Source organism: Mobula hypostoma, chromosome 19 (genome assembly GCF_963921235.1).
Source record: "Mobula hypostoma chromosome 19, sMobHyp1.1, whole genome shotgun sequence".
Taxonomy (NCBI): domain Eukaryota; kingdom Metazoa; phylum Chordata; class Chondrichthyes; order Myliobatiformes; family Myliobatidae; genus Mobula; species Mobula hypostoma.
In genome coordinates this window covers 18188747-18203382 of record NC_086115.1, presented here as the reverse complement: position 1 = coordinate 18203382, position 14636 = coordinate 18188747, and the positions used below count along the sequence as shown (strand labels likewise).

Sequence of the window (14636 nt, the reverse complement as noted above, 5' to 3'; positions counted from 1 at the left end):
TTGTCACTGAATTTTTGTCGGGTGAAGAAATTTTTATCATCTTTTGGCAAAGGGATGTGAAAATTTAGAAGAATGAGGGGGAACTCGTTGAGATCTATGAAATATTGAAAGGTATAGTTATAGTGGATGTGGAAAGGATGTTTCCAATAGTGTTGGGAGGGTCCTAGGGCCAGAAGGCACAGCCTCAGGACAGGACGTCCCTTTAGAACAGAGTGAGGAGGAATTTCTTTAGCCAGAGAATGGTGAATCTGTGGAATTCATTGCCACAGACAGCGGTGAGGGCCAAGTCATTGGGTATATTTAAAGCAAGGGTTGATGGGTTCTTGATTAATTAGGGTGTCAAAGATTACAGGGAGAAGGCATGAGAATGAGGTTGAGAGGGTTAATAAGTTAGCCATGATGTAATGGCAGAGCGGACTCGATGGGCTGAATGGCCTAATTCTGCTCCTATATCTTGATCTTATGGACTTATTTGAATTCATAAGATAGGTTGATATATAATGCCATGAGATGGGGAGGTTGCTGTGGCAGAGGTGTTGTTCTTCATTGTGGGACTTTGGGAAGCAGTGGCACCGTTGTGACAGGATTACTGGTGCCGTGCTCTGGGACTTGGAGTGGACTGGGAGTAGCAGCGATGGCGTTGTGGAGTGACTGATGCTGCATGAAGTGAGCTTGTGAAACTAGGTAGTGAAAGTTTGGGCGGTAGGTGAGGGAGGCCACTGGCGTAAAGGAGCACCATGCATTGAGGACTGACTCACCGGCTGACCAGAATGTTGAGCCTCAGCGACAATTCTGAAACCAGAGTACAAGTGAAATAGATGCTGGCTTCACACCACTATGATTGTGGCTTCGTGGAAGGGGACCAACACTTTATCTGTTTCACCCCACAGCTAGCGTACTTCCTGTTGGCTGAGAAAGGAGAGTTGCTGTCGCTCTCGAGGAGGAGTTTGCGGCCTCTCGTCCCCCTCCCAGCTGGAGGAGGTAAGATGGAGGGGAACTGCGTAACTGGGCGAAACAAGAGCGATTCTTATGGGAAACAGGAGATAAACAATGGATTCTGCAGCAGAAGGTAAACCCGGCCCTGCCTCTGGGCAGGGTGGAGTGTTGGCTCTGCCCGGCTCAGAGGGATCAAGGTTGGCCATTCTCAGCTGCACAGTTAGGAAATAATCAGTGACTCAGACCAAGTGATGCATTTTCTGTCAGTTATAAAAGCTACACATTCCTGCTTGATGGCCTTCCTTTCCAGGGAAGCCCACTGTGAAATTGGTGAGAATTCTCCGTCTTGTAGGAGCTACGCTTTCTGGCATCAGGAACCGCTCAGGAGGGAGTGTGGTAGATATTTAATGGCATTTACCGTGCCGCCACAGTGTGGTCCCAGTCAGTGAATTTTCCTTTCCACCTGGGACAGCTTTCCTTCTCTGGCCCGCCCTCTGCTGAGGAAGCTGCCTGCAGCAGGTGGCTGCCCTTTAATGTCCTCACATCAGGACTTCACGTGATGGAGCTGAAAGTACGGGTAAAAAACGTGCACAACCCTTAAAACTGAGGCATGTGCTGAGTGTTGGGTAATGGTGTGTGGATTTGCAGTTTCATATCTACCAGGTACAAAATTAGCAGAAGTTTAAACCCCTCATATCCAGAGGAACAAGTGAGTGGGTGGCATGGCTGTGTTGCTGGATAGAAGAGTGTTCAAAGCCTGCGTGGATGCTCTGACAGCTTCTGTTATGTTGTTGAATGTCACCGTGTCCTGGGTTGTGGTGCATGAGGGAATGAACCATGCATTTGTGTTTCTGCACCCAGTGCTGTTTTCACCTGTGTTAAACTGAGAATATGTTCATACTTCAGTTAATCTTCCAGCTGCCATTAGACACAAGGGCTTCTATACTCTGGAACTTGTGTAATGAGCTGACTCTCAGTTATTTGCTGAATACAGTTGCAGTTATTATTGTAGCTGTTTCTCCTTCAGCACAACATGTCACTACAGGGAAGGGTGGGTAAGTATTTTATAATTTGGAATGTCACTAATGTGACATCAGAATTGCAAGGGGATATAGAGGTAAGCCAGCAAGCTGCTGGGGCCTGGCTCTTTCTCACTGTGGGCACGGCAGTGGAGGAACCTCTCACTGGGGAAGGTTGTGAGAGGAGGAGGTTAAACCAGAGAGAAGGGTGGAAGGTGAGAGGAGGTCATTAAACCTGTAAAGATGGGTGGTGACATGACATGGAATCTTTTGGGGCAGTGTAGAAAAAGTTTCCGATTGACTTCCCTACAGAAGGACTGAAGGTATGGGGCAAGTTATTCTCGGGAAGGGGTGGGTAAGGGGGTGTTCTGGGCAGTTGGTTGAGTGTTCACAATCCTCATAACATCAGTTAAACTTTTCTTGGGAGGTGTTGGCACAAGTTCCAGAATCGAGACATGGATGGATTAGGGGGGAGAAAAAGCAAAATTAACTACCTGTATGGAATTGCGGGTTTGTAAGCTAATGCAGGAGACGTTGGTGCAGTTTAGGCAAGTAGGCACCCCAAGAGAGGGGGGTGGGTGGTAACTGAGATGTATGCAGTTTTAGTGCTGCAGGGCGTCCTGTCCTGTCCTGCAGCCAAAGATCACAGGCAGTGCACACTCTGCACAAGGAAGTTCACTGGAAACCGTTCTATGGCTTTGCGTCCTCTGTCTGCGTTGGGCAGCTGTGTGTATCTGCTGTCTCTACAAACAGCTGCTTTTTAACCTCCCAGTCTTCGGCTCCTGAGCATCCCGCTCATCAGTGAGGGGCAGAGGTTTGCAGGAGAGCAGGAGCTGGAGGGAACTGCTGGCCCCTGCCCTCTCCTGATTCAGGCAAGGGCTCTGGGGAAAGTGGTTGCACTGTTTCGTGATACTTTTGAAGACCTGTTGGGTGTTGGGCACTGGGGAGGTTTGGAGCTCTTGGGCTGCTTGGTTGTTTATTCATTGAGCCTCTTCGATGACAATTATAAAGCTGGAATCTCGAAAGACTGACAGATTAGAGTCATGCAGCACAGAACTAGGCCCCTTGTCCTATCGTGTCTCTGCAGATCATCAAGTACCTGTCTACATTAATCTCATTTACCATGACTTTGCCCATAACCTTCTGTGTCTTAGCCATTCAACTGCTCATTCAGATACTACTATAATGTGAGAGTACCTGCCTCCACTGCCTTCTCGGGCAGTTAGTTCCAGATCTTCTGAAACCTGTTACTCCTCACCTTAAACCTACGCCTCTGCTTTTGCCCATCTCCTTCATGGGAAGAACTTCCTCACAATTCATCCTCTATGCTCCTCATACTTTTGTATACTTCTGTCAGTCTACCCGTAGCCACCTCAGCTTCAAGGAAAACCAACCCAGCATGCCCAGTCCTTGCTCAGAACTGAAACACTCCATTCCTGTCATTATCCTGGTTCCCTCCTGAGTGCAATCGCATCTTTTTTATCGTGTGACAATCAGAGCTATACACAGTACTCCAGCTGTGCACTGGCAACAACTTTCCCTCCACAATTGCCGTCAGCGCAGGTACACCACAAGGCTGTGTGCTTATTCCCAATTTAGCTCGCTTTGTATCCATGACTGAGGCTAAGTACAGCTCGAATGCCAAATTTAAGTTTGCTGATGACACCTTTGTTAGCCGAATCAAAGGTGTTTGACAAATCAGCTTACTGAAAGACGATAGAAAACCCAGCTGAGCGGTGTCATAACCACAACCACTCACCCAACGTCAGCAAGACCAAGAAGCTAATTATTGACTAAAGGAGGAAACCAGAGGTCCATGAATCAGTCCTCATCAGGGGATTGGAGGCGGAGTGGGCCAGGAACTTTAAGTTCCTGGCTATTATCATATCAGAGGACCTGTCCTGGAACGATGAAGTAATTACAAAGAAGGCACAGCCGTGCTTCTATTTTCTTAAAAGTTTGTGCAGATTTGGCATGTCATCTAGAACTTTGACAAATTTCTATACATGCACAGTGGCGGATAGCCTGTTGCAGTCTGGTATGGAAACAACAAATGTCCAAGAATGGAAAAGCCTTCAAAAGGGGTGGATGCAGTAGAGTTCCTCACCCGGGAAAAGCCCTCCCCACCATTGACCACATTTACAAGGAGCGCTGCCACAAGAAAGCAGCATCCATCATCAAGGACCCCCACCATCCAGGCTGTGCTCTCGTCTCTCTGCTGCCATCGAGGAGGAGGAGAGGGGCCTGAGGTCCTGCATCACCAGGTTCAGGAACAGGTATTACCTTTCAACCATCGGGCTCTTAAACCAGTGCGGATAGCTTCACTCCACCTCAACTCTGAACTGATTCCACAACTTATGGACTCCCTTTCAAGGACTCTACAACTCATGATCTCAGCATTATTTATTTAATTTATTATTATTATTATTATTGTTTTTTGCACAATTTGTTTCCTTTTGCACATTGGATGTTCATCTGTCTTTCTATGTAGTTTTTCATTAATTTTATTGGTCTTCGTTCTATTGAATACCTACAAGAAGATGAATCTCAGGGTAGGATATAGTGACATATGCATATGTTGGTAATAAATTTACTTTGAACTTTAAAGTAGGTTCAGAAGTTTCCCCAATATTGTGGGTGAAGGGTCTGCACTGTTCTATGTTGTATATAACCTTTTAGACCTGTCTCCCATGTTTGTCCTTTAGAAAGGCTTTACAGAAGTCCATGTAGACTGCATTGACTTCGTCAATATATTTTGTTCCTTCTTCAGATGGCATAAGACCATAAGATATAAGAACAACATTAGGCAGTTTGGCACATCGATTCTGCTCCGCCATTTCATCATGGCTGATCCACATTCCTTTTCGGCCCCATTTCCTGCCTTCTCCCTGTATCCTTTCAAACCCTGACTAATCAAGAATCTATCAACCTCTGCCTTAAATGTACCCAATAGCTTGTCCTCCACAGTGTTAACAAATTCGACGGATTCACCACTCTGGATAAAAGATCCACCAAGAAAGTTCTGCTGGCGACTTCTGATCAGTCCCTCCTTTTCTAAATGTAGATTGAGCTGGTGGTGTTTGTTGTCCTTATCCAGCAGCAGTACAGCTCCTTCCTGGAGAAGGCTGGGCAAGGTGGGTGATTGAAGAGGTGTGCATAAAGCTGCTGGCAGCCACAGAGCTGGAATTGGTTTATTATTGTCACCTGTACCGAGATACAGTGTAAAGCCCATCTTTCATACCGTTCATACAGCTCAAATCTGTACAACAGTGCATTGAGGTAGAGCAGGAGAAAACAATAACAGTGCAGAATAAAGACAGAATTTAGATGTAAAAGAGTAGAACAATTATTATAGATGTAATGAGTGGATCAGCAGGGAACAGCTTACAGAAAGTCACACCCACTAACGCCATCCTTTCTGGTCAATGTGTTTGTGTGCTGCCTGATGTGTCTGAATGTTCATGTCTGGCCTTCCTTGTCGTGGTCCCCCTTGTCCTGGTCCTTCGAATGCTGAGCTGGAGATGTGCATGTTCATTGGGAGGGCCGGATTAGCTCCATGTGGCTGTCACTGCTGCCTGTGGCTGTTGTGTGATCAGAAGCCTGGGTTATGGTGTGAAGCCTGTTGGCTGTTCCTATCCAAGCTCACATGTGGACAGAGGATCTCTGAAGCATCAGAGAGTGAATGGTCCAGTCAAAATACATCTGGGACGAAAGCTCATGAAAATTATGCATGTTTTTGAGGCAGGGATTAGGGAATTTGCAGGGAAGTTGTGGAGCTTTCAGAGGCTCCTCGTCCAAATTTTATTGATATGGCACCTTCTGCTGCCATTATGTAGTGGCATAATGTGCCACACCTTTAGCTGTTGGCACTCTATTCACAACCAGCTATCGCTGGTTGATAAACAGACGAGTTACACCAGGCTTTCAAACCCGGTAATATTCCATGTTCTGCGAGAGTATATCGCCCACTGCTTGCTGCTTTGATTCTAAATCTGAGACAAAACTTGGTGCTTTGGTGTTGTGACCAGAATGGATTATCAGTTTCTGAAAATGTGACTCAGCATAAAGAATGAAGCAACTGTTCATGGGAGAGCAGAGAGCTTAACAAGCTCTGCATGCTGACCATTCCAAAGGTGGTCTGCTGCCTGTGTACCCTAACATTCACACCAACAATGTACGGTTCAAGCTGGTGTTGGCATCAATGGGCAGTATTGGTATGGACCAGACCTTGGCATTTGCACGTCCCACCTCTTGGCTGGCACCAAGAATGCTCATATTTGCATAATCTACCCTCACTCCCAATACCAGTTGTGCCTGTATTTGCACGTTTCCCCTGCACCATGTGCTAGGATTTGCACACTTCTCTTGGTGCCAAATGTACAGGAACTTGCATGCTTCCCCCGGGTCCTGGTTTCAACACCTTCCTTACTGCTGAGTATGCTGGGGTTTCCACGCTTTCCTAGAGCCAGGATTTGCACATTTGCCTGCACAGTGGGTGCTGGGGTTTGCATGATTTCTCCAGGGCTCGGTTTCTGGGGTTTGTAAATTCCTGAGCCTGCTGTCCTTTCTGTGAAAAGCTTTGAATTGTTTTGCTGATCAGCCTGTTGCATTATATAATGTCATTGAGTTTGTACAGGATGAGAATGAGCGTTTGTGCCACCATGTCATAGTGTCATGGGCCTGTACAGCATAGAATCAGGCCCCTTGGCCCACCATGTTTATGCTGACCATCGTGCCTAACTTTACTAATCTCACTTGCCTCAATTATTCCACATCTCTTTGAGCCCTGCTCATTCAGATACCTGTTCAGATCTCTCTTCAATGTTGTTACTGTTCCTGCCTCCCCCACCTCCTCTGAGAGCTCATTCCAAATGCCAACTACTCTTGTGTGGAAAAATTTACTCATCAGATCCCCTTTCAACCTCCTCCCTCTCACCTTAAACCTATGCTACCTAATTTTAGATCATCCCACTATGAGAACATACACTAGCTGCCTACCCAATCTATGCCTCTCATAAATCTATATAAACAAGAGATTCTGCAGATGCTGGAAATCCAGAGTAACGCACACAAAATGCTTGAGGAACGAAGCAATTCAGGCAGCATCCATTATCAGTCGACGTTTCGGACCAAGACCCGTCATCAGAACTCTGATTGCATTACCATTGGGCCATTTTGCTCACATGCAAGCTATACTGACAATCCCTAATTGGTTCTTGCCTTTCCAAATGCAAATAAACTGTTTCTCAGAATCCTTCCTTTTGAGCACTACCTTGATATAATGATCTGTCTAAATACCATTTTCACTGTATTATGGTGCACATGATAAAAATAAACCAGTACCAATAACTGCCACTGAAGTAAGGCTTACCTGTCTGCATCTCTACTGCACTTCTTCGACAGGGCCACAATATAACCTCATCTTCACTACGGTCCTTGTAATCTTCTCCCTTACCGCTCATTACATCTAGGATACAGCTGGTCAGTCGTGAGGAACTTCTCCACTTAAATGGGTTTCAGGACCTCCAACACCTCTCTCTTCATAACACTAATTTGTTCCAGGATATCACCGAATTCACTAGGTCCTTCTCCATCACAATTGCAGAATTGAGGTTTTTACTTAAACCTCTCCTGTTTCCTGTGGCTTAACACAAATTGTCGTGTAATTGCGAATTACTAGGAATGCTGTCTTGTTCAGAGGTTTCCATCTGTGGTTTGAATGACAGTTCAACTTGGTTTGATTGATGTTGGTCGTCAAGGGAGCCTTCTCTCTCCCTGCCCCCCTCAGAATACATTTATGGAACCTTTTAGGAGTCTCCTTCATCTTATGTGCCAGGAATAAGTCATGTCCCCTTCTTCTGCCCTCCTGATTTCCTGCTTTAGGATACTTGAACATCACCTTTCTCTAAACCTATGACCTCTAGTTCTAGTCTCACCCACCCAAGGGCTAAAATACTGTCATGATTCACCCTATCTATGTCCCTCATAATTTTGTATACCTCTATCAAATCTTCCTTCATTTGCCAACGCTCCAGGGAATAAAGTTCTAACCTATTCATTTTTCCCTTCCAGGTCACTTCCTCAAGTCCTAGTAAATTCCTTGTAAATTTTCTCTGCACTCTTTCAAGGTTATTGATATTTTTCCTCTGGACAGGTGGCCAAGACTGCACACAGTACTCCAAATTAGGCCTCACTAATGTCTTGTGTAACATAACATCCTATCTCCTGTACTCAGTGCCCTGATTTATTCAAGATTCAAGTCTATCACTTGTACACTGAAACGTACAGTGAAATGTGGTTGCGTTAACAGTCAACACACTGGAGGATGTGCCCACAAGTGTCGCCACATATTCTGATGCTGACATAGCATGTTCACAATGCTCAGCAGAACAACATAGACACAACGACAGCAGAAGTAACGCCTTGTTTCTCCTCCCATGCAAGCACACGCATGGACCTTCAAACCCAGGACAGGCTCCAGGCTCCAACTGAAGGCCAAATGTGCCCAAAGTTTTCTTTATGACCATATTTATTTGTGACTCCATTTTCAAGGAATTGTGCCTTCCCTGGTAATGCTTCTGGATTTTTCTGTGCTACATTGGTGCTGCTGAGCTCGTCAGTTCCATCAACTTTTCCTCCAACTTCCACCCTGCCCTTAAATTCACTTAGTCTGTTTCTCTCTGTCTCTCTGGAGGCAAACTGTCCACCAACATCTTTTCTAAACATACCGATTCCCAAGGCTATTTTGACTGTACCTCTTCCCACCCTGTATCCTGTCATATAAATTTTAAAAATGCTATTTTTTTCCCCTCAGTTCCTTCATTTCTGCTGCATCTGTTCCAGGTTGAGGCTTTCCTTTCCGGGACATCAGAGATAGCCACCTTCAAAGAATGGGGGTTCCCCTTCCTCCATCACTGATGCTGCCCACAGCTACGTCGCCTCCATTTTCTGACATCCACGATCACTCCGTCTTCCTGCCACCTTAACAGGAATAGAATTCCTCTTGTCCTCACCCACCACCCAATGAGCCTCCTCATCCATCACATCATCTACTACCAAACACATCCTTACCTCCCCCCTCCAACCCAACTATCTGCTTTCCCCAGCGATTGCTCCCTCCATGATTCCCTTGTCTATTCATCCTGCTGCACTAATCTCCCTCCTGGCCTATATCCCTGCAAGTGAGAGAAATGCTACACCTGTCTAGTTACCTCCTCCCTCACCTCCATTTAGGGTTCCAAACAGTTCTTCCAAGTGAGACAACGCTTCACCTGCAAATCTGTTGGGGTCACTTATTGTATCCATTGCTCCTGATGCTGCCTGTACATTGGTGAGGCCCAGTGCAAATTGGGGGACCGCTTTGATGAATACCTCTGCTCCATCCGCCAAAAACTGAATTTCCCAGTGGCCAACCATTTAAATTCTTATCCACATTCCCATTCCGACATGCCAGTCCATGGCCTCCTCTTCTGCCATGACGAGTCCGCTCTCAGGGTGGAGGGCCAATACCTCATATTCCGTCCAGGTAGCCTCCAACTTGATGGAAGGTCTTGGCCCAAAATATTGACTGTTTATTCATTTTTATTGATATTGCCTGACCTGCTCAGTTTCTCCAGAATATGTGTGTTGCTCTGGATTTCCAGAATCTCTCGTGATTATGGATCTGTCTTCCCAGATCCCTCTGTTGTACTGTGCAACTCAGAACCCTGCCATTCACTATGTGAGTCTTACCCTGGTCTGTCCTGCCAATGTGCAATACCTGACACTCACCGGCATTAAATTCCATCTGCCATTTTACATGTGGTGACCAACTTTGAGAGGCTTGCATTGCTCCATGCCAACCTTTTTTTCTTGGTTCTCACATGGTTTCACAGTAGCAGTAACAAATTTAATACAGCTACTTGGTTGGTGTATTTTATGTTGTACAATTTCTACCAGACTTTACACATTGCACCCTCCAACGTTTGATACCACTTTGCGGGATCTCTATGCCTGAAAATCACAGGATGTTGTTGGATATGCTTTAATCTTTCCTCTTCTTGTTTTGCCACAGTGTACAAGTCTCCTGAATACGAGTCTCTGGGCTTTGACCTGACTGTTGAACGTCTGATCTCCATTGGGTATCCTCAGGAACTAGGCAGCTTTGTCTATGACCCTGCATTCCCAACCAGGTAGGAGCACGAGTTGAAGAGGATGTGAGGTGCGAGATGGGTAATTACCGGCTTGCAGAGGGAGGTTTTTTAATGAAAATACTTAATCGAGCAATGGGGTTCAGTGCAGCTCAGTGTTACCTAGGTATCGAAATATCAATGAGGCTGTGGGGTATATTTGATAGCCTAGGGTTGGTGACCATTTTTGCTATTTAATGCAGAGTTTGTGCACCCGTTGTCCATCAGTTGTACATCCAAGGCAGTTAGTACCTGTGCGGGGGTTGACAGTGGTGTCTTGGCCTAACTCTCTCCTGCCCCACATCGGACCACAGAGGCTGTCATCCTCTTGTGTGCCCCAGTTTCATTCTCTCTGACGGTCTCTTTCAATGACCTGTTCTCTATCCCCTGACTTGGTATGCCTTCCTGGTTTCCTGTCCCTAAGCAATGTTGGGTTGGTTTAATCGAAGACTGTAGTTTTCCTGGGTATTTTTACTGGATTTAGTAAACTGAACTCATTGCTCCTAATCCTGTGCCTGACCTCCAGCTAGGAGAGTTATGATTTACGGGAGACGGTCACAATATTCCTTAAGACTCAGGCACCTGGCTTAGTTCCATTTTGTTGTACTGTATGGAATTGAATTGGTCCTTGATGTTCCTGCGTTTTTTTCTTAATTTAATTTTCTGAGAAATGTAGCTGTTCTGGACAACCCTGCACTGCTCTTTGCGGGCATAGACCATGTGCAAATTAGCTGGCTACATCTTCCTTACAACAGAATATCCACTGGTGCTTTAGGATGTCCTGAAATGGATGTGACAGGCACTATCGAGATGCACAGTGCATCGTTCCTGTACCCCTACAGGTGCTCTTGCCAATCTCATAGGCTCGTGGTGTCACACAGCACAGATAGAGGTCCATGGGCCCACCACATGCATGCTGACCATCATATCCATCTGTACTCGTCCTGATTACTAGCACTTGGTCTATAGGTGCTTAAATGCTGTGAGAGCCTTTGCCTCCATTGCACCCTCAAGCAGGGTGTTCTGGTTTCCAGCCGCCTCTGGGGAGGGAAAAGAAAGTTTCCTCCAGAGCCCCCCCAACCCTTAATTCTCTAACCTATGTCCTCGCACTTTGGATGTCTCTGTGATGGGGAAATGTTCCTCACAGAACCTATGCTGAGAGAACAGATCCAGCCTCTCCGATCTCTCCTCATAGCTCAGACACCCATCCCAGCCAGCGTCCTGGTGAAGTTCCTCCGCAGCCTCTCCTGTACGATCATGTGCGCAGATGTGCACACAGTGCCTAGCTTGTGTTGTGTGAGGGAAGTATACAAGAGGTAGGTTCATTTCCCTGTCACTTATTGATGCGAGTGCTTTTCTGGTTGCGTTTCTGTGGAAGATTTGAAAAATATTTTTCTGTTTTTGAGTAGAGGCCTGATTTTTGACACGTTACACGGGAACTTGCTGAAGGTCGATGCCTACGGGAACATCCTGGTTTGTGCCCATGGCTTCAACTTCATGAGAGGGTCAGTGAAATGTTGTTGCTGGGTTTCCTTGAGTTGCTGCTCCACAGGTTAAGTAGCTACAGTAGAATCCGTTTGTATCACAGCTATCAGGTTTTAATACCTAGTGAACGGGCCTCGTGTGTTCCCGATCTGCCCTCCATTGTGCCTGGTAGTTTTCTACATTCCCAGGTGAAAGTTCTCTGTAGGGGACTCCTGTCAAAGGCGGTCAGCCCACAGGACCCAATGAGGAAGCGTGTGGCGGGGGGGTGTTGCTGGTGCTCATGTTCTGGGCCTGTCAACTTGTGAGCTGAGGAGGGAGCAGGACAAGGGCGGTGGTCTGATGAAGTCCAAACATTTATGAACATTCCTCAATTAGCACCGGTCTTGACACATAGGTGGTGGTGGGATTCCTTCATCCCTCGTGTGTAGCTCTGAGGCGGGCGTGGCAAGAACAGCACAGGTTTGGAAATGGCTGCAGCAGACACTCTGTCAGTAGCCCAATTCAGTTCTGTCCTAGACCCCAGGGACCTGCTGTGTGGGCAGCAGTTGGGGGTGGGGGGGTGGTTACAACTGGGGCTGGGAGAGCAGGGGGTGGTCGTGTTAGAGGCAGTTGTGGGAAGGATCAAAGTCAAGTTTGTTGTGAAGTGCAGAAGAATGTGCGTACACAAGTGCAATGAAAACCAGCAGCATGACAGGCACAGAGTATCTGAAAACAGCATTCATAAATTAAGCATAAATTATGCATGAATTTTGCAAGAAAATGCAATGAGACCAGTGTTACAGTATGTTTCTCTCCATGCAGACCAGATATAAGAGAACAATACCCAAACAAATTTATTCAGCGGGATGACACGGAGCGATTCTACATCCTCAACACTCTCTTCAATCTCCCTGGTAAGCTGTTTGGTTTTGGTCTGTGTGATTGGGGTGATCTCCTGGTGAGCTGTTCGGTTGTGGTGTGAGATTGGGGTGATTCCCTGGTGAGCTGTTTGGTTTTGGTCTGTGAGACTGGGGAGATCTGGTGAGCTGTTTGGTTGTGGTGTGTGATACTGGCGTGATTCCCTGGTGAGCTGTTTGGTTTTGGTGTGTGAGATTGGGGAGATTCCCTGGTGAGCTGTTTGGTTTTGGTGTGTGAGATTGGGGAGATTCCCTGGTGAGCTGTTTGGTTTTGGTGTGTGAGATTGGGGAGATTCCCTGGTGAGCTGTTTGGTTTTGGTGTGTGAGATTGGGGAGATTCCCTGGTGAGCTGTTTGGTTTTGGTGTGTGAGATTGGGGAGATTCCCTGGTGAGCTGTTTGGTTTTGATGTGAGATTGGGGTGATTCCCTGGTGAGCTGTTTGGTTTTGGTGTGAGATTGGAGAGATCTGGTGAGCTGTTTGGTTTTGGTGTGTGAGATTGGGGAGATTCCCTGGTGAGCTGTTTGGTTTTGGTGTGAGATTGGGATGATTCTCTGGTGAGCTGTTTGGTTGTGGTGTGTGAGATTGGGGAGATCTCCTGGTGAGCTGTTTGGTTGTGGTGTATGAGATTGGGGAGATCTAGAACTGAGGGAGTAATATATACACCATACAGAATCGATGCCTATAGCAGGCTGTGGTTGCCTTTGAAGCCAGCGGTGGAGAAGTGAAATTATAGATTATGATCTTTCAAACGTGTAACTGTTCTCCAGTTTTATGTACAATGGACTTCGATCTATTGATGTTACCGTACACAGGACAATCCTGAGATCCATCCAACTTTGTGTAACTACATTGGCAAAGTTCAATGTTTTACGAACTGCCCATTGTTCTGTCTTCAGGTAATGTTTACACACTTCCTTTGGGTAGGTAAACAATCTGCAGCTGGTAATTCTGGATAACTATGAGCAATTTTGGGACCCTTATCTAAGATTGTGGAGGGTGCAGAGGAGGTTCATGAGAATAATCCTGGGAATGAGAGAGTTAAGGTGTGAGGAGCATTTGATGACTCTGGGCCTGTACTCGCTTGAGTCCAGAAGAATGAGAGCACAATCTCATTGAAACTTTTCGAATATTGAAAGGCCTAGATAGAGTGGATATGGAGAGGATGTTTCCTATAGTGTTAGAGTCTAGGACCAGAAGGCACAGTCTCAGAATAGAAGGACGCCTCTAGAACAGAGATGAGGAAGAATTTCTTAGCTACAATGGTAGTCAATCTCTCGAATTCTTCACCATAGATGGCCGTGGCAGCTGAGTCATTGGATGTATTTAAGGTGGAGGTTGATAGGTTCTTGTAAGGGCATCATACGTTATGGGGAGAAGGCAGGAGAATGGGATTGAGAGGGATAATAAATGATGGACTGAATAATCTAATTCTGCCCCTTATGTCTTATGTTCTTATCCCTCCTTGTAGCCCACACTCTGTCCTGTAGGTACACTCCATTACCATGCATTAGAACGGGTCCTGCTGCTGGCCTGTATCTGAGCTGCTCTCTCAGTGCCCCCATTCCTTTGGAAAGAGTCTGTGTAAACCTTGGCACATGATCACCCAGAGCTGGCCCTCTCGCTGCATTATTTGCCCACTTCCATTGCATAGCGCCGTTTTGTTGGTGCGTCTGTGGTTGCTCGGGGTGTCAGATCCAGAGATGACTTCTCACTGGGCATTTGTTATCCTTCCCTTTTGCAGAGACCTACCTGTTTGCTTGCCTGGTTGATTTTTTCACCAATTGCTCCCGATACACAAGGTAAGCGGTGGGTTACTTGGGCCAGAGTGCACAGTTCTCCATGGAGACAGAGAATGTAGAATATCTGTAAAATCTCCAGGCCTTGCCCCATGCAGGCTGATATACACGGGGAATAGATCACTGAGACTGATGTGAAGGGTATTTCTTTGTGAAGAAGTGTGGACTGTGGATGAGACTGGTGATCTGGGGTTTTACCTGGTTTGGGAAGAGATTGCTCGGCACTGACCCCATACATGGTGCTGATTTGCCCTTCTTCCACCCTGCCGGTCCCTGATGAAGCCCACTGGAAACCATAAGCTCTGAATCGGCTGTTTGGCTTCCCTTGGACTGTT

At 46.4% G+C, this 14636-nt stretch overlaps 1 protein-coding gene across 6 annotated transcripts in view; it reads left to right on the top strand.

Moving 5' to 3' along the window:
- nt5c2a (5'-nucleotidase, cytosolic IIa) overlaps window positions 1-14636 on the top strand; it is a 64585-nt gene that overhangs the window by 31541 nt on the left and 18408 nt on the right. For 2 of the 6 annotated variants that reach the window (XM_063071446.1, XM_063071447.1), the window contains 4 exons: window positions 10009-10126; window positions 11530-11628; window positions 12410-12501; window positions 14247-14304. In XM_063071446.1, the coding sequence (XP_062927516.1) occupies window positions 10009-10126; window positions 11530-11628; window positions 12410-12501; window positions 14247-14304 (367 nt within the window). Of the gene's footprint in view, window positions 1-890; window positions 982-10008; window positions 10127-11318; window positions 11440-11529; window positions 11629-12409; window positions 12502-14246; window positions 14305-14636 lie in introns of all 6 variants that reach the window. The other 4 variants (XM_063071449.1, XM_063071450.1, XM_063071452.1 and 1 more) reach the window with 4 other exon arrangements.